This window comes from Megachile rotundata, chromosome 3, assembly GCF_050947335.1.
Source record: "Megachile rotundata isolate GNS110a chromosome 3, iyMegRotu1, whole genome shotgun sequence".
NCBI lineage: Eukaryota > Metazoa > Arthropoda > Insecta > Hymenoptera > Megachilidae > Megachile > Megachile rotundata.
Window position 1 is genome coordinate 15,352,028 of NC_134985.1, and position 20,352 is coordinate 15,372,379.

The 20,352-nt window shown below is 36.9% G+C and overlaps 2 protein-coding genes across 14 annotated transcripts in view; one reads left to right on the forward strand and one right to left on the reverse strand.

Moving 5' to 3' along the window:
- The window catches only part of hiw (MYC binding protein highwire), a 304,734-nt gene that overhangs the window by 231,444 nt on the left and 52,938 nt on the right, over positions 1-20,352 (forward strand). The window lies entirely within an intron of this gene.
- The window catches only part of LOC100882408 (uncharacterized), a 41,211-nt gene continuing 38,073 nt past the window's right edge, over positions 17,215-20,352 (reverse strand). For both annotated transcript variants that reach the window (XM_003704660.3, XM_076529741.1), the window contains exons 3-4: positions 19,779-20,071; positions 17,215-19,332 (exon numbers count right to left, since the gene is read on the reverse strand). In XM_003704660.3, coding sequence (XP_003704708.3) covers positions 17,580-19,332; positions 19,779-20,071 — 2,046 coding nt within the window. In that variant the 3' untranslated portion in view covers positions 17,215-17,579. The remainder of the gene's footprint in view (positions 19,333-19,778; positions 20,072-20,352) is intronic.

Below are 20,352 nucleotides of genomic sequence, written 5' to 3' on the forward strand. Positions count from 1 at the left end.
AGAGCCAAAATTCTAAAATACCCATTCCACATTTCAAATTAAACACTTCTCGCTCGGCTGAATAATTGATTACGGTTCGTAATATAAGATGCTTCGAAATCTTTCTAAATATTTGATCAGTTGTTAATAATTGTTCGGTTTTATTAATAGGAGATTGAACTTTAACTGGAGTGAATTTTTAAATGACAACTGAAACTTATACTTATCGGTGTTGACCCAATGGCCCTTTGACCCTACACAATGCCGCTGATAATCGTTAGCGAGTAAACTGCATCGTGTTGCCATCTATGCAGTCAGCATTAAACTTTCTGACACGAACTTTTCTTTATTCGGACGCTCTATCGATATCTGTGTCGACTAATCCTAAAGTATTCTACACAAGATAGTTAGATATTCACTTGATATTCAATTACTAGTTAATATTTTAAGTAGTTTACGTATTCAGCTAAAATATATTATTGTTGAATATGTTATATATTTAATTACGGTAGGTATTTTCTTTGAAATTTATTTGGTGAAGGAAAATATATTGTGTTGATTTGAAGACTTTTGATCATTTTTTAGATCTTTTCAAAAGGCTTAGTAATTTTTATTTTTAGTTTATGTGTGAATCTACCTTCTATGTCTACTATTTAAGCATTGTGTCAATATGTGAGCATAGTCAATGGAATGTTTTCATCTACAAACTTTCTAGTTTCATGTTTAAAAATTGTTTAATTTAGAGATCTAATTTTTCTAGCTTATCAAATCTCAAATTTCTGCCACCATTTCACAATGAATGCAAGCTCGAACAACGTAAACACTGCAGTATCGAATACTTTTTAATTCATAATTTGTATTGAAAGATCCCACTTCAGCACACTTTAGAGGCAACCCTGCAGCTCTTGAGTTTGCAACATTGTTGGAGAACATTTGACACAGATTCCTGAAGTTTTCATTTTTGAAATTGTCTCATCGCAAAAGTACCTCGAGTTCCTAGAAATTCGAAACATGCTTAAAATCCTTAATTAAAATTACTCCCTAAACCCTTCTCTTTATTTCATTTTTCTTTACAGTTTTTGGTATGAAATATTGCTACCAGTAACAGTTCTAGTATCTAACAATAATATTATAGTATATAACAATAAATGTATAATAACAGCTTTATTTTCTAGTATTTACTACAGTATGATAATGTAAAATGTCTACATAATACAAAAAGTATTTACATGGAACGATGAAAGTGGATGCAAGGTTAATCGATGAAGATGCATTGAAATGCATGGAAATCCTTCGTTTGAGGACGAAAGGAATAAGAATGAGAGGACAGAAAAGCCACGAGAACGGGTCGAATTAAGTTCTCGACTGAACTCGATTCAAAGATCGCTTCCGCTACGATGATCTCATCCCTCCTTCTACAATTTGATCGGTACGCATGCTGCCATTAGAGGGAATTACTCTTCTTTTCACGCTGGAAAGTCTATTAAAGATACAATGGCCGTGTGATCATTGTCGCTCGTAGCACACCTCTTTTCAACGATTTTATATTCTCATTCGAAACAACGGTACAAAATTTATGTGACGGAATCTTCGACATCTTGCGTTTACTTTTGACTTGTTGCTTTATTAGGGTGTTATAGTAGGAAGCTGAATGAACGAGTTATTCTGTGATGTATGTTATGGAATAATATGGAGTAATTTTATAATGTTATAATGTTAAAATGTTAAAATGTTAAAATGTTAAAATGTTATAACGTTTTAATGTGTATAACGTTATAATGTTATAATGTGTATAATGTGTATAACGTTATAATGTTATAATGTGTATAATGTTATAATGTGTATAATGTTATAATGTGTATAATGTTATAATGTGTATAATGTTATAATGTGTATAATGTTATAATGTGTATAATGTTATAATGTGTATAATGTTATAATGTGTATAATGTTATAATGTGTATAATGTTATAATGTGTATAATGTTATAACGTGTGCACTGTTATAATGTGTATAATGCTATAATGTGTATAATGTTATAATGTATATAATGTTTGTAACGTTATAATGTGTATAATGTTATAATGTATATGTTTGTAACGTTATAATGTGTATAATGTTATAATGTGTATAATGTTATAACGTTATAATGTTACATTATTATATATTTTCATTTGCAAGCCAAATAGAACATTCAGCACTCCAAAAAATTAATTTTGGCAAAGTAACTTTTTTTTTTATTTAAAAAGTTCCGTTATTTTTCCGATACATACAACAACATATTTCAAAATTAATATAAAACAAATCACATGAAATACGCCATACGAACATCTCTTTAAAAACCACGAAAAAATTAAGAATTAAACAGTAGCATACAAAACGAAAGGAACGTAAATCTTTCTTCGAGTCAGCAGAAAGTGGACGAAAAGGGAGGAAGGTGAATGAGAGAAATGCATTAAGTCTGGTTACCGAAAGACGTTGAAACGATCTATATTTAAGAATCGAATGTCCTCTAGAATTACAAACTGTCGATGAATTATTTAGCGTATATTTTTAAATAGAATACTTGAAGATAGAGGAAATTACGATAGCACGTATAAAACGAACAAGAAGTATGGTAATCTAACTGAGACCGGGCTTTCGAATTAGGTCATAAATCTCATCGCAGAATCCCGGCTTTCCCTGGAAATATAGTATAGAAGTAATTCGAAATCTGGCCAAGATCTAAGTATCAAGGAGGGATCAGAGTTTGCTAACTATGCTGGAATATTCCGACAATTAGCGAATATGTAGACGTCCATGGAAATTAGCGAGCATGTATACATCGGATATTAGTATGTATACCTCGAATTAATAACTCGTTATTAATGCAGGCTATAACGTAGAAATTTTGTTATCTATTTTCGCTACAACCACGGAACTGTATTTACATTCATGATGCAGCGAATGAATCTGTCTTTGATACCTTTGATGCCGAATATGGAAATTCTATGCTCGTTACGAGGCGATTTAATGAACAGTTAATTCGTACTGTTAATGAAAATCTACTGAACAACTTATGAAAGAAATAATCAAATACAGAACAATATTTATATTCGATCCAACTTCAAATACAAAAATTATAAACTTCTGATAGATTGGTGACAGTACACGTGTCAGTATATTCGATCCAACTTCAAATACAAAAATTATAAACTTCTGATAGATTGGTGACAGTACACGTGTCATATACTGACACGTGACAGTACACATTTATTAAGAGAATGTATTAAAATTTTTCAGGAAATTTTCAGAATTTTTTATAAAATATTTAGTGTCTACTTTTCAAATATTCTCACAGTCTATCACAACCAATATTATCTTAATAAGTTCCCAATTTGAACTATTCATGAAAGTGTGCCATAACCGAAAATATTTTGAAGCAATTAAACGTTTCGAAATTTCTGAAGCATCGATCAATCTCCCAGCCATTATTGCCGTCGATAAGGTGGAAAGTTTTAAAAGGGTCTCAGAATCTCGACAAATAGGGCATAGCTATGATAAAATACGGATTTGGTGAAAGGCGAACATAGGCCAATGGCTTACACTTTCTTTCGGCGTTTCGATAACAGGGTGGTACGATGAAACGACTTATATTTCGCGCTGATTGATCGTCCGCTCGTCGCGAAGACTTATCGACCACTCTGTCGAGCTCGAAAGAGTTATCGGCCCACTCGATTTTCACCAGAAACGCTCTTAATAGCCTTCCAACCGCAACTCGTTCGCTCTTCGCGTAATGTCGCCGATTACGCCGATAAAATCGACTTGAACGGACCGTGGCGGAGCCATTCACAGAAAAACCTATCGCTTTAATCGCTGTGAGTCGCTTGGAAAAACCTTCGGTGCTCGGGAGTTTACGTCTCAATTTTTCCGAAATATCTGTTTTTGTGAATAGGAGATTATTTAATTTCGTTGAGAAGGAGATTATTGGTGGAGATTAATTTACACGTATTAGGGCCACATGCTTAGCCGTACTGAGTTAGCCACATACCAGTGAGCCACATATGTTACATACTCAGGCACATATTCACGCTGCATACACATATATGTTTATAGTTCATACATACATATTCGTACCTCATAAATTGTATAATATTCATACTTTATATACTGACATATTCACACTTTACACACATACATATTTATACTTCATGTACATACTTATGTCACACATGTACATATGAAATGTTTGCCTTCCCATATGAGACAGTTATAGTAACTCTTTTGTGTCATTTAAAAAGATAACCAAAATCTGTTGTGTAATCTTAAAACAATACATATGTGCATCATCACATATGTACATCATCATATATAGTATACATCATCGCATATGTACATCATCATATATGTGCATTATTACATATGTACATCATCACATATGTACTTCAACACATATGTACATCATCATATATATACATCATCATATACGTATATGATCATATATGTGCATTATCACATATGTACATCATCACATATGTACTTCAACACATATGTACATCATCATATATATACATCATCATATATGTATATGATCATATATGTGCATTATCACATATGTACATCATCACATATGTACATCATCATATATATACATCATTACATATGTACATCATCATATATATACGTCATCACATATGTACATCATCACATACATACATCAACACATATGTACATCATCATATATATACATCATCATATATGTATATGATCATATATGTGCATTATCACATATGTACATCATCATATATGTACATACCAATTTATCCATAAAATACAACTACTACTATTTAATAACGAAGTTTTCACCCGAGTACCAATAAAATACCACAATGAATTAACCGTCCCCGTTCTCCACAAAACAATACAAAAAAAAGATGTTACATTTTTCTCCGCGAATATCCATTCAGGTCTAATTTCTATGTTTACCAGCGTCGTCACGAAGATTGCTCTGTGCTCCTCTTCATTCAGCCGGTTTCATTTTAACGAAGTAACACAATCGCATTGAAAGAACGATGCCACGCGAGCCTGAAAATTGCATTTTCACGCGGGTATGCGGTTCCCTTTGTTCTCCCGTTCCCGGAAGAATTTCCCGCTCGAAAACAGAGCCCGTAATTGGAGCTCATTATCACCATGCATCTGTAACTTTTAGCGTCCCATATCGTCGAAAGTGAAACGGTTCTTCGCCATTGAACATCAATGATACTTCGATCAGTTTCTACCTGTTACATAAAATACGAGTACTCTGAGCAATTTTTACGAAATACACAAAGAGAATTATTAGTACAATTTTACAGTAATTTCGGTATTAAAGCGGATCTGCGATAATTTTGGTAACGAAGTTGAATTTAACGATGAGGGGAAATTTAGCGGTTCAGTAATTTTACACTGTCAGGTAATTTAACATTTCTGGTATAGACAGATCTATTATATTTGACAGATCTATTATACAACGGTATCAATTTAACCCCTTAATTTACAATGTGACGCGCACAATTGGAATGCGATCAACTAGACATATTTTCATTGCAATTGAATTCTGGATTCAATTCTAACTGTAATATATATGATCAAGGGTCACTGAATGTGTGCTTAACATTTCAACGTCCTTTAATTGTTTTAATTTTGCAGCAATTATTACCTACATGTAAAGGACACAACTGTCTGTGGTTAAATGAAAATTTTAGGTTAGGAAATTGTAGATCGAGGAGGTAAAAATTTTAGGTTTGAAAATTGTAGGTTAAGGAGGTAACAATTTTAGGTTAGAAAATTTTAGATTAAGGAGGTAAAAATTGTAGGTTAAGGGGTTAATTTTATTACAAAATTTTTGCGTCTTCCGTCGAATCACGTGAAGAAATTGAATTATTTCCTAGCGAAGTAATCTCGTAGTTGAAAAAGATTGTGAAGAGATTTTTGGAACGGTCAGAAAGATTTCGTTGCGTCTAACTTATGTTCTCCATTATGAAGTTATGCAACTTTGCGTTGACCCACTTTTCTCCTAGGATAGTTAATACCCACATAAATCAGAGGGGTAATTTCGAGTGTGCCTGCCTCTGTATATTATGCAATTCGATGGGGCGAGAATAATTTCGGGCGTCGATTATTCATGGTGCTAGTTGAACATTACACGCTCGTGCGTTTTAACTAGATAATAATTAACGATACTTCTGGTAAGTATCTAGGAACTATAGATTAACGATCGTATTGATTTACAACCAAAATTGGGTCTCTATAGCGAGGCACTGTGAAATACCGATACAAAATTAAAACAGTAATTCTGAAAAATATTTTTATGTAGTTCAATGAGTATTTGTACGCTGTAAAGTAATTTGGAAGTAATTTTTACGTTGTAGATGTAATTTGGAAGTAATTTTTACGCTGTAAAGTAATTCCTCATCTTTAGAAAGTTGGAACAGAAAGCTAAGGGGCGAAGACATCTTTCGAATACTTCTTTCACGCACGTAGTTAAATCGTTTAATATATCAGGTTGTACCGATCAATTTTTACATCGAACAATTTGTCGTTGATAGCGCAAGCGTTAATACGGTATGAGCTTCTTTGATCTTGCCCATCGTGAATCGGATGGTTGAAATTTTCCGGAAGTCTTTCCGTGACACGATCCCTCCTCGGAGATTCCCTTTCATGTTTTTTAGTCCCCGAAATTCCTTAGGGACTTGTACGATAACGTCTGGCGCTCGTTACATTGTTCCAAATAAAACGAGAACGTTTGTGAAGCACCTGCATTTTTCGTTTTGTTGATATCTGCAATGTACATCTGTATTAATACTAAACCACACGTATATACATTTGCTTTAAAATTAAAAATAAAATTGAATAATATAAAGTTAATATGTATATAAAATAAAATAAAACATGAATTTTTTTTCTTGATAAACATTAACAAAAATTTCAAGAAAACTACCATAATTTTGTAACTTAACATGAGAGTCTTGTGAAATGATTATTTGAACTATTTAGTGGTTTAATGTTAAAATTGCAGCGAGCAAAGTGAAGTATACATTAATCCTCAATACTTAATGTAATTTTAAAAATATATTTACAATTATATAATAGTACAGTGATATAACAATAACTATAATATCCATAGTAACTATAATTACAGTAACTATAATAATTGTAATGTAATAATTTAAAATTGAGAATTGTGTAATATCCTATAATGTTATATCTGCATCACAACGAATTAAAATATAAACGTAGCTAAAAAATATTCTCCCACAAAGATTATCTCGTTTCACTTAATACAAGTGAACTTCACTCGCATCACGGTTTGAGGGATTCCGAGAAGATTGATCGCTTGAAACAGAAATGAAAATGGATAATAACTAGGAGATTAAATTGAACGATGCAGCGTTGTAGAAGCTGGAAGAGGACGAAAAAATTCATTTTCATTCGAAGAAATAAATGGATTACCCGAACTATCAGACGAGCCAAGTTTCCAATGAAGATAATAAATTCGCTTGCAATTAGAAGAATAAAGCCGAAGCATGAAAGACCAATTTAATTTGAAACTAAGAGCAAAAGTTGCAATTATATTCATTAGAGACCGGAGATTCTTGCAATTGGTTGTACATTGGGTTGGGATGACGATATTGATATTACGGTAATTTCCATATAATTGTTAGTGGAAAAGTTCGTGCAAAGGTGGCGATATAACGAGATTTTATTATATTATACTGGGGCTCTAGTTTTACTTTTTTTGTGTTAATTGTGGTCGTAGATATTTATGAATGGTTTTTATTGGTGAGAATTTTGCATTGAAATTTTAATTGTAAATTAATTATACTACAATTATACTAAAAGTATAATAAATTATTACAATTGAATTAGAATTAAATTAAAACTAAGCTAAAATTGAATAAGGCTAAATTAAAATCAAATGAGAATAAAATAAAAATTAAATCAAACTAAAGTTATACTAAAATTGTTACAATTGAATTAAAACTAAACTAAAATTGAACAAAGGTAAATTAACATCAAATGAGAATAAAGTAAAAATGAAATCAAACTGAAATTATAATAAAATTGTTATAATTGACTTACAATTAAAATAAAATCAAACTAAAATTAAACAAGGGGAAATTAAAACAAACTGAAAATAAAAATGAAATGAAAATCAAACTAAAACGAAATTAAAGTAAAAATACCCTGAAAATTAAACAAAAATTAAAATAAAAATGCCGTTAAAATTGAATCAAAGTAAAATGAAAATATCGTATTTAATGTAGCGTCGATACAGAAAAATAAATAACGCCGATGGCTAAGAGCAAATACGATCATAGATGATTAATTAACCGATTCCCGAAAATTCGTGTCAACGTTGATCCGTTAAATCCCGGTATGAAACCGATTCGAATATTCCCCGAAAATTAGCTGGTGCTGCATTTTCCATTCTGCGAAACGTTGGCCGGTATCAAGGGTAGTGCCAAGGGAATGCGGTTTTCTGCATTTGTCTAAAAGTCAGCGTGCATCGCGGGCGTATGAAACGGTCCTTCTGCCACCGCCACACCATACGCTATTAATATCATGGGGTATATTTAGATTTCAATGGGGAAGAGCGGGACCACGAGTTGCCTGGCCGATACGCCGTCTGCAAAGTACACCGGCCAATGAGTCGCAATAAAGGAATTCAGCTCTTTGTCGATCTGCTCTGACTATTTTCAAATCTTCTCGTTTATGAATCTTCTGTTCCGTAAATATTCTTATCGATCATTTTGGACATCCGCCAAAATATGTATTTACATACACATGTTTACAAATTCGAATGTTGGTTCACTTGGAACTCTATTTGTTCATTTATTGAGGGAGACATAGGTCTCGAAGGGAAAGACAGGAGGTTCAAGAGATATTGGAGGTTTAAGAGTATGATCGTTTGGAGATAGACACTTTTTATTAATATGTAGCTAACGTTAGTTCAGTTGGAGTTTTATTTGTTCTTTTATTAAGGGAGAGATGGGTGAACTCATTATTGGAGGTTTGAGAGTATGATGATTTGGAGCTGGACAATTTTTATTTATATATACCGAACATTAGTTCAGTTGGAGTTTTATTTGTTCGTTTATTAAGAGAAAGATAGGTGAACTCATTATTGGAGGTTTGAGAGTATGATGATTTGGAGCTGGACAATTTTTATTAATATACTCCGAACATTGGTTCATTGGAGTTTTATTTGTTCTTTTATTAAGGGAGAGATGGGTGAACTCATTATTGGAGGTTTGAGAGTGTGATCATACGAAGCTAGACACTTTTTATTAATATATAGCGATGATTGTGTGGTATTGATTATATTAACAATGGTAGATTTGCTGACTTTCAAATTTTATGAAATATTGTATGCTGTTCCATATTGGATTCTTGAATAAAACCACGTGGTAGCTGCATAAAACCAGAAACTGAGACAAACAAAATTATAATGTATATATGTTAAATGAACCTATCTCCTCCACACATACAAACCTCAAAGGCTAATTATTTATTCAAACTAATATCATGATTAGATTATTATAACCAAAGATGCAAGAACTCAGTCCAAAAGCATCCATAATCCACCCATACCAAAATACAGCAAACTTAAATACAGCAAACCTAACCTACAAGAACCTAACCTATCATGAATTACCAAAGATGCAAGAACTCCACAAATATCCATAATCCACCCATACCAAAATACAACAAACCTAACCTACAAAAACCTAACCTATCACGAACCACGTATGCATCCACAAATACCTCGTACTCTCACGACCCCAATTTCGAACAATCTTAATTGTAATAAAACATCGATTCCGTACCAAAAATCAACAGCATAATTATTCCAGAACGAATGGCATCCGAGCGGTTAGGTTTTATTTTTGGTATTCCGAAGCTCAACGAACGAACGTTTTCTGGTTCATATTTATAATTATATCGCAGGCCGAGGTTTTCACGCTCGTCCGGCGACATCCTGTTTCTCGCATCTTCCTTTTGCCGTCTTTCGAGATCGCCAACACGTGACTGGCAAACGTTTCGTCATTTCGCGGATGCACCAAACGAACGTTCCCCGAACAGAGGCTTTGCAACAAACTTTTCCCTGCTACCTCGTCGAAAACATCTTCCTTGAACTTTCTTGAACCGCGTGTTTGCGACCTCGCGATTCTGTGACTTGTTTTATTAATCAGCTAAGGAGAAACTGACGTTGAAAGGTCTCGTTTTAAAGACTTCTGAAGTCGCGGTGAAGCTTCGTGGCGTGAAATTTGAGGAAAAAGTTTGTAGATATTCCTTTGGGGAAGCTTCACGTTTGGAGATTTAGGGACAACTTTCAAGTCTGATTCAGCTCTTGCATTTTCAACCCCTTTCTGCATAATGGCTCATGTATGAGCCAAACATTCTTATATCTATAAGTGCATGATGTGCATTCCATAGGCCAAACCTATTTTTAATGAAAATTTGGATTTTTTTCAAAACTGCTAGCTTCTATTAACTACTAGCATTGAAAGTAACAACATATATTTTTTCAGCTCTTTCTAAAAAATCATGCAGAAAGAGGTTAAATTTTTCGTCATTCAATTATGAAATATCAATATTAAAAAATGTCTAAATTCCTGAATTTTTAAGTTTCCAAAATTGTTGGGCTTATAGTTCGCTGTCTGTAATCTCGGAGTATCGGTCATATATGGAAATCGGTGTTGCAGAACGGATCAATAAATCGCAGAGAATCACGAAACGGCAAAGCAAGAGGGTCGACAAAGGGAAAGGTGTATCCATGGCGGAAGTGTACGCGATCGCAACCGGTACGATCTAGTGCGTTACGCGACAGAATAATCCACAACGAGGCGAGCTTCTCTCTATCAGGTTTCATTAGCGTGGCCAATCATCTCATCACTCGAACTATGGGCTAGTACTGGCTGGTGTTGGCTGTACCCTAACCCGTTTTCTCGTGCCCCCGGGACCTAATCCCGGTGTCTAGATCGTAGGAAAATCGATCGAGGATCGTTCAGCGGGACGTCTGATCCTGGTTACGAGCGGGTTACCGGGGAAATCACTGGAACCGGTCAACGGCTTATATTAAGCCCGGCTTAGACCGTAAACGCGTTTTCCACCTCGTGCCGCAAGCCAGTCCCTTCGAAAACAGCTTACGTGGGATAGAATGTATCGGGACGTTGTAATTGGACCGGATCCGATGTATCCAGCGACACGTCACCACCCGGTAATATCGAGCGATATTGTTTCGGCAGGGATCACTTCCTGCTTCCGCTGCGAGATCACTTTCGTACTTGCCTATAACGACTGTCCTCGTGCTGGGAACATTTTGCACCCTTGGGATTTTCTTCCTTCTCTAATTTTAGACTCTTGTAATATCTACTTCAAATATTTTATATATTCATATATTCAAGTTTGTTGAAATTTGAAAATTTGCTGATTTGCATAGTGAATTTTGCAAGTGTTGCTTTGCTGTTATTAAGAGTTAAGGGTTGTTAATTTTGTATTTACTATTTCGTAGGTGTACATAATGAAACAATATGTCTTGTGCACATTAGATTTTCACAAATTCACAGAACTATCACAAGTTTATAGAAATTTGAAATTTAATAAATTAATAAATTAGACTGAAAGTCCTCAAGTGGTGAAAAGAACAAACTTCGCTAATTTTTACAACTCACTATCGAGTCAAGACAAGTATAAATAATTTTCAGTCAGAAATCTTGAAATATATTTTTGTATACAGTCAAGTTATTTCTTAAAAACATATACAAATATAATATAATTGTTTTACTTGTATCGATAAAGAGATGAATACTAAAGATCCCATTTTCGCATTTAAAATTACAAAGACTGCAATTGATTTAATAACCTCGCTAGGTCCAAGCACAAATTTATGACAGACTAGTCCGTCTAGTCTCTAGAGACAGAGACTATAATTTCCTCAAAATTAGTTGATTACTCAAGGCCAACCGTATCATTCAATTACCTAGTTCCACAATCCTCCGTCTGTTTTTAATTCGAAAAATCTAAACTCATAGATACACGTGACTGACATAACGTTTATAAGAATCATATGTGTACGAACGTGCGTGTAGAAGATTTATGAAAACAATAAAAATTCTGGAGATTTACAGATAGTTCACATTTGTGATAACTGTAGATTGCATAAATTGTGTATGTGTGATTCGAATATGTTACACTTTCCTCGCGTGATTTGCAGTGCATTTTCCTCGTTTGATACGGTATCAGTACAATAAATATTTGAAAGGGCAATTTATGGTTAAAACGGTATACTTTGTTGCGTGAAGAATATAATGAACAACCTACGACAAGCAACTGAAATAATTTGTTTAAAATTTGTAATCAGAGTAGCTTGAAATGTATAATTAATGGAGTTTGTCTAAAATATACATCGAGGACAATCTGCTTAAAATGTGCAATTAGAATAATTTGACTGAAATGTACAACTAATGTAATTTTCCAAAATGTTATCGGTATAACTGGTCTAAAATTTGTGTCTGGAATTCGTCTAAAATTGACAGGTACAATAATTTGTCCAATAACCATATGTTTAAAATATGCAACTACATTACTTTACTGAAAATATGCAAGTACAACTTACCTATAATATGTAACCAAACTCTGAAAAAAATAGCTAAACTTATCCAAAATAATAGGTATAACTTGCCAGAAATATAATACTACCTAAATAAATATGACCACTATAACTTCCCTTAAAATGAAAAAAAAAAATTAATATCTAACCTAAATGTAGATATATATATGATAAACCTAACCTAGGTTTAATTATTTAACCTAACCTACACAATTAACCCAACCTAAGAAGTTAACCTAACCTACAAAATTAACCTAACCTAAGAAATTAAACCAACCTAAGAAGTACACCTAACCTACAAAATTAATCTAGCCTAAGAAATTAACCCAACCTAAGAAGTACACCTAACTTACAAAATTAACCTAACCTACGAAATTAAACCAACCTAAGAAGTACACCTAACCAACAAAATTAACCTAACCTAAGAAATTAAACCAACCTAAGAAATACACCTAACCTACAAAATTAACCTAATCTAAAAAATTAACCCAACCCAAGAAGTACACCTAACCTAAAAAATTAACCTAACCTAAAACATAATCTAGAACATTCATGTAACTAAAGTAGCATTTCTAAATTAAGCAAACGAACAATCAGTAAATCTATAACATTAATCTAATATTAAATTGATTGAAAGTAGAAAAAAAGAATCGGCAAGAATTTTGAAATAAATACATTGTTTCTGGGATTTGAAGATGGAAAAGGAACGGCACGCAACAAATGACAGGTCGTCAAGAACCGGTTGTTCCCATCGTCGACGACTCACGAGCACCAGCAGCCGGTCGTCAAGAAAAATCGCGTCCTTATCTGAGAAATAGTGGTCCATAAAGAATCGGCGCGAGATAGGGTGATCGTTTCGTATAAGTTGACTCGGTATCGTGGCTGTGGTCTGTCGACAAAGTAACGAGTGATAAAGAGTGCAAAGAGATCACGGCATTCGAACGAAGCACCGGGAATCGGTCGTGAAAGAAATATCGCGTTTATTTGCCCGGATTTCCGGCCCGTTCGATAAAACGTTTTCACGCCACCTTATCCTCTAATGGCGAAACGTTCAATTTCGAGACCAGTCAGCTTTTCACCATTCGCGCCCGTGTATCTTCTAATATATTTCCCGTTTAGCTTTCGACCGATTCGCGGGGAAAATGTATGGCTACCTTCGTATAATGTGAGCACCTTCTATCGATTTTTATAAAATGTCTAAACTTCGAGACTTTGAAATTTTTTGATTGAGGGATTGAGGGATTTTTATATGTTCAAGGCGTTAAAATACTAATTGTATCAATTTTAGAATACCTAAGTTTTCAAAGTAGTATGTTAATGAATTATTGTATTATAGAGTTGTTATTCCAAATTACAATTTTTCCGAATTTGTAAATTTTCAAGTCTTTAAATTTTCGACTCCTAATGTTTCGAATTCTTGAAGTTCCGAATCCCTATTTTCACAAATTTCTGAATTTCCAAATCCCTAATTTCTCACCTCCTAAAGTTCCTAATTCCTCAAGTTCCGAATTCTTATTTTCTGGAATTTCTAAATTTCCAAATCCCTCAAATTCCACCTCCTGAAGTCCCTAACGTCTCAAGCTCCGAATCTCTATTTTCCCAAATTTCTGAATTTCCAAATCCTTAAATTTCCACCTCCTAAAGTGCCAAACTCCTCAAGTTCCAAATCCCTATTTTCCCAAATTTCTGAATTTTCAAATTCCTAAATTTCCACCTCCTAAAGTGCCGAACTTCTCAAGTTCCAAATCCCTATTTTCCCAAATTTCTAAATTTCCAAATCCCTCAAATTCCACCTCTTAAAGTCCCGAATCCCTATTTTCCTAAATTTCTAAATTTCCAAATCCCTCAATTTCCACCTCCTGAAGTCCCGAATCCCTATTTTCCCAAATTTATAAATTTCCGCCTCCTAAAATCCCCAACTCCTCAAGTCCCGAATCCCTATTTTCCCAAATTTCTAAATTTCCACCTCCTAAAGTGCCAAACTCCTCAAGTTCCAAATCCCCATTTTTCCAAATTTCTAAATTTCCAAATCCCTCAATTTCCACCTCCTCAAGTCCCGAATCCCTACTTTCCCAAATTTCTAAATTTCCGTCTCCTAAAATCCCCAACTCCTCAAGTCCCGAATCCCTATTTTCCCAAATTTCTAAATTTCCAAATCCCCAAACTTCCAACCCTTAAAATTCTAAATTCCCAAATTCCCAAATTAAATATCCAAATACCCAAATTCCCAGTCGGCCAATTTCCCAACTCCCCATGAAAGTGCACGCAACTTAAAAGTACGAAGCAAACAGCGCTACATCCATTAAACGAAACGGAAATGAAAATTACGAAAGTGGATCCTAATTGAGACAAAGAGGTACAGGTAGCCGAATTAATTTTGTTATGAAACTCGTCTCCGGCGCGTTCTAACGAAACAAGATAATCCTCGTTACACGAGCTTTACCTAATTAGCTTAATAAAAGGCGTAACAAAAAAAGGAGAAATTTTTACACCTCTCATAATCCGACTTCAGAGGATAAATTTTCAAAAATTTCGTCTCGGAGGCACGATCCAGCCATCAGGATAAAATAATTTGCCAGGTACTTACGTGTTTAACGCTTCAACGATGGATACTTTTTCCTACTACGTACTTTCGCAGGCTTTTCCCCCGAGTGTGTCACCGTGCTCCTCTTTTTCGCTGAAACTTTTCTGCTTTTCACGGAGGATCGGAAAGAGAGAGGAAAAATTGGGCAGAGAAAGAAGGGAAGAGGCAACAGCCGTTTGAACATCAACAGCTGCATCGCAGCCCTCCCCAAGCTAGCCATCTCTATTTGCTCCTCTTACATTCTTCGTGGAATAGTTTGGTCTCGCCGTGGAATATACACCGACTACGCCCAGAGAACGAAAGAGATTAAGAATATCTTTTTCGGTGCGTTTCCGAACAGAATCGTTCGTCCTGTGGTTCTCCCTTCGTCGAGCACCACTGTCTCTACAACGAGAAAAAATATCACTGTCGACCCTTGAACCCGAACCGAGAACAGCGAAGGACTTCCTCGAGAAATAACAGCTTCTGGAAACTGCCTCGTCAAATTTCCTTTCTGCATATTTTTAGTTTAGATTCTCCAAATGTTGAGTTTCGTGCTTGGAAAATTGATAACTTGGCAATTGTTCAATGTGGAAGTTGAAGAATTTTGAATTTGAGAAAGTGGTATTTGGGGATGCGTGGATTTGAGAACCTGGAGTTTCAGATATTTGAGGTACCTTGAGATGACTATGAAATTTAGGTATTTGAACAATTAGCAATTCCACAAATTTGAAGACTCCACAGAAATCTATAACCTTCAATTCACCAATTTAAAACTGAAGACTCAGCTCATCAAACCCAAAATCTCACCAACATTATAATAACAATTCATCCTAATCTTGAAAAATTCCCAATACTGAACACTCGTATTCAAATCTCCATCATACACCTTTACATATACAAAGGAATCTTCGACTGAAACACTATTTGCCAAACTAGATGGAGTACCAATAACGTAGATGGTTCCAGGAATGCCATGATAGTAAAGCGATGGTTGGCTGTTGCGAGTATAGCCCAAAGGGAAAATGTACCGGGAAACTTTATGGGCGTAAAACAGCGATGAAGTTCGCAGTCACATAGTCTTCGTAACGGTGAAAACGCTCGTAAACTGGGTAGATGTAAGACAACGGTAGCTGCAGGCTCTTCTCCTGGGAAAGACAAATTCAGGATTGTCGTGGACGTGGGAACAACGACGATGTTCATGGTCAGAAGAGAAAATGAATCTTCAGGTATTAATCTCGCACCTGTTGCAAATTCATACCTCGTACGCTTTAAATTCTTTTCTAAGGGAGATTAAGTGAAATAGGATGTTTTATGTGGACTACCATTTTCTCTGCCACTTAACGCGTTCAGTATGAATACTAGAGTAAAAAAAGATTCTGAAACACTGGTGAGCAGTTACGTAGACATTGGTAGCTGGACATGTTCATGGTTCAGACAGTTACTTTAGTTTATTGTTGATTTAAGAAATTATATACCTAAATGATATACTGACTTAGAGAATGATATACCTAAATGAGGTACTGACTTACAGAATGATATACCTAAATGGTACACTGACTTAGAGAATGATATACTTAAATGAGGTACTGACTTACAGAATGATATACCTAAATGATACACTGACTTAGAGAATGATATACCCAAATGAGGTACTGACTTACAGAGTGATATACCTACATGATACACTGACTTAGAGAATGATATACTTAAATGAGGTACTGACTTACAGAATGATATACCTAAATGATACACTGACTTAGAGAATGATATACCTAAATGAGGTACTGACTTACAGAATGATATACCTAAATGATACACTGACTTAGAGAATGATATACCTAAATGAGGTACTGACTTACAGAATGATATACCTAAATGATACACTGTCTTACAGAATGATACACCTAAGTAATTCATAAATTTTTAATTGCTACAATCGCTAACAATTTATGAACACGAAAAATGTGGAAGTTAAGGATCAGGAAATATAGGAGCAGAAAATATGATCACCAGGTTCCAATAAAAGTCAGTCAAGGAATGTGAAATACTCCTTTAATGATATCTGACGAAGCAAATATATAGAAATCTATGATACATCCATGGCCTCTGGAGGCAAGTCTAAATAAACCTCGCGATCGTTGCGGTCCCACGGACCCCTCCACTTGACCAGCAGAAAAGACACAACGATATCAGTCCTTAAATTTTCCTATCTTTTTACACTTCCCTGCACAACACCTCTCGATCTCACCTTTACACCGACTCCACGGAACCTTAATTACAAACATCTGGTCAGCAACACTTGGTCGTTCCCCGAGGAACAATAAAAAAACATCGAGAGAAAGCTCTCTGCAGTCTTGTCGTTGACGACACATTATCACAGACAATCGACGAAGTTCATCGTTATGACCTCGCCAAGTTCGCGGAATCTTGGTCAGGTTTGGTGGGCAGTGGCCTGTTAGCCATTTTGCCGGCAGGAGTCGATGTTTGGGGTTCAGGTAGTTCCGAGTAGAGGTGAGCGGTCGCGTCGGACGGTTCGGCGTACTCGCAGAGTAAGGAGTTGGGCCTCTTGTTGTTGGTCTTCGAGGTCCCTAGGATACTCTCGCCCAGAGCCTTGAGGAAGCTCATTGGACGGCCATGATTTCTGGACTCGAGCTTGGGGCTCTCGGGGGGCCTGTGGTTGCCGGTCTTCAGGCTGCCGAACATCTGGCTCGAGCGGTCGTTGATCAGGTGGTCGTTCACCACGTCCGGAGGTAAAGGTTGCGGTGCTCTTCCGGCCAGGGTGGCCAGGATTGGCTGGGAGAGTCTGCTGGTGCTAGGGACAGTCTCGTCGCCTGGTAGCTCGGCGTAGAGGTGATTCTGTTCGCTGGGTCTCTGATCGCGAGGCTCCGTGTACTCGGTCAGAGGTGGTCTGGGTTGGATACCGGAAGGTGTCAGCTTCTCCAAAGAAGGCGTCTTGGTACCTACGCTGACGCAGGGCTTCGGAGGACCCCTGTGCTTCCTCTGCTTCGGCTGGATCACGTCGTAAGCGTTCTCTTCCCTGGCGGACGGTTGCCTGTCGTTGTTGTTGTTGCAACTCTCCTCCACCTTGATCAGATCGTACAGGTGTTCGATCATATCCCTCGCCTGGTTGTAATTGTCAGGATCGTTGAGCCTCTCTCTGAGATCCCTCAGGTACTCCTCAGTGAGCTCTTCGGGCAACGTCTGCGTCGCCTTGTTCTCGGTATAGGGATACAGTCCTTCGGCTTCCTCGTCCTCTTCCGCTGCTTCGGGCTGCGTCTCCACCTCCAGAATCCTGGTCTCCGGCTGGAGACCCGCGTACTCGTGCACGCTTAACCTCGAAATCGACCTGGCAGACGTGGCGGCCGTCATTCCGCTACTCGGCGACAGCCAGCTGGCGAGGTTCATCAGGTGTCCGGATGTTAACTTCGGACACACGCCGTTTCTTCGTATGTACAGAACCCCGGAGCTGAAGCTCACCAGCATTATTAACACGGCTATCACACAGATCACCACGATGATCCTCTTCTCGCGTTGCAGTTGTTCCGAGTCGCTCATCTCCACGTCCAAGTATCCCTTGTGTCCGGGATATACGTGTGGACCGACGCTGGGTGGGCTGGCACTCGACTCCGGTTTCGCGGACGGCTTCTCGCAGTTGATGTGATTCCCAGGCATGCAAAAGATCTTCGTAAAGTTCCCCATGGACATATAACCCTGAGGTAAATTGAAACACGTGTCTAGCGAATGGTCGACGACGCAGTAGCTCGAGTCCATCATCCACGACACGGAGCTGTTCTTGCCCGTCACGTCCCGTATCCAACTCTCCAGGTTGCAGTTACACTTCTCCTTGAAGTAGTTGTTGCCCACGCGGGCGGTGTTCACTCGCTGAGAGATCGCTGCGAATTTCAGAGATCCTGACCGAGCTTTTTGTATCTGGTTTCCGGTGAAGGAGAACTCGAAGTTCGGGGCCGATGTGGCGTCCACCTCGGCGCTGATCGCGTCCGTCTCTAGGTCCACGAACAGATTGTAATCGATGGCTATGTGGTTCCACTGGTGCAACACGATGGCACCCTGGTGCAGACTCTGGAACTCGTTGTTGTTGAAGCTGACCGTGGCTGCGGATATGTCGATGGCTCCCGTATCCACATCTGATAGGCTATAAACGTAAGACGATATTGGACTTTGATAGTTCATGCAAGATTCACAAATGACGACTCGAAGATTTTTGGTAATGACTGTAGATTTGAAGCTGAGTTTCACTTCGTGATTTCGCAATTATATCGATTACGAAGGAAACATTGTAATAACCTTTATTAAAGGACTTATATAAGCGACCTAGTTTATCGAGAAAAAACTTGTTATTCAACTCGGTCTATCATTAGGTATCCTTCGGTCAGTTATTTTTGTTGACTACGTTTGTAATGTCATCTGACATGTAAGGAGTTTTATTCGCAGAATAGTTGCTCTAGCAATAATGTATTCGTAAATTCATCTTCTAAAATTCTAAATGTACCCTACGATCTATAGCTATGCAAGGAAGATTGAATTTCCTTAGGGAAGCAAATTATCTTCTAATTACATCGAGATGAAATGAACCATTACCTTGAATATTGTATCGTGAGATTATCGTGGCCAGCCCTGAACGCTCCTCTCTCGATGTTCTTCAATCTAACGTCGACAAATTCGAGGCTTTGGATTAACGCCCTGTCGCTGAACGCTCCCGTCTCGATCGCTTGTATGGAAGCGTTGCTGATGGTCACGCTGAAGATCGTCATGGCGCAGAACGCGTTCTTGCGGATCACCTTCGTCCACATATCGTCCATACGTATCTCGGCCACCGCCGATGGGAACACCGCTGTCGGCAACTCCGTGATTTTCACGCTTTGGAACATAATCTGCACCGGGGAATTAGAAAATCGACATTACGGAGCTGCTGGAAAATCGCCAATTCGCCTAAACGAATGTGTACCCTTGCGCTCGTTCATCGTGAAACGGTTTGTCGATCGATTGGAGCGTGAAAATAAACAGTCGCTACTTTGAGCGCGCCCCTTTGAGCTTTGTGAGTGATCAGAAATAATTGGATTCGATTCAGTGATGCGAATTGACGATTTAGAGATCGTGTTTTCTTTTTTGGAAATTGGTTCATAGTTTAGATTGTCGGGAGATTTCGTTGGGG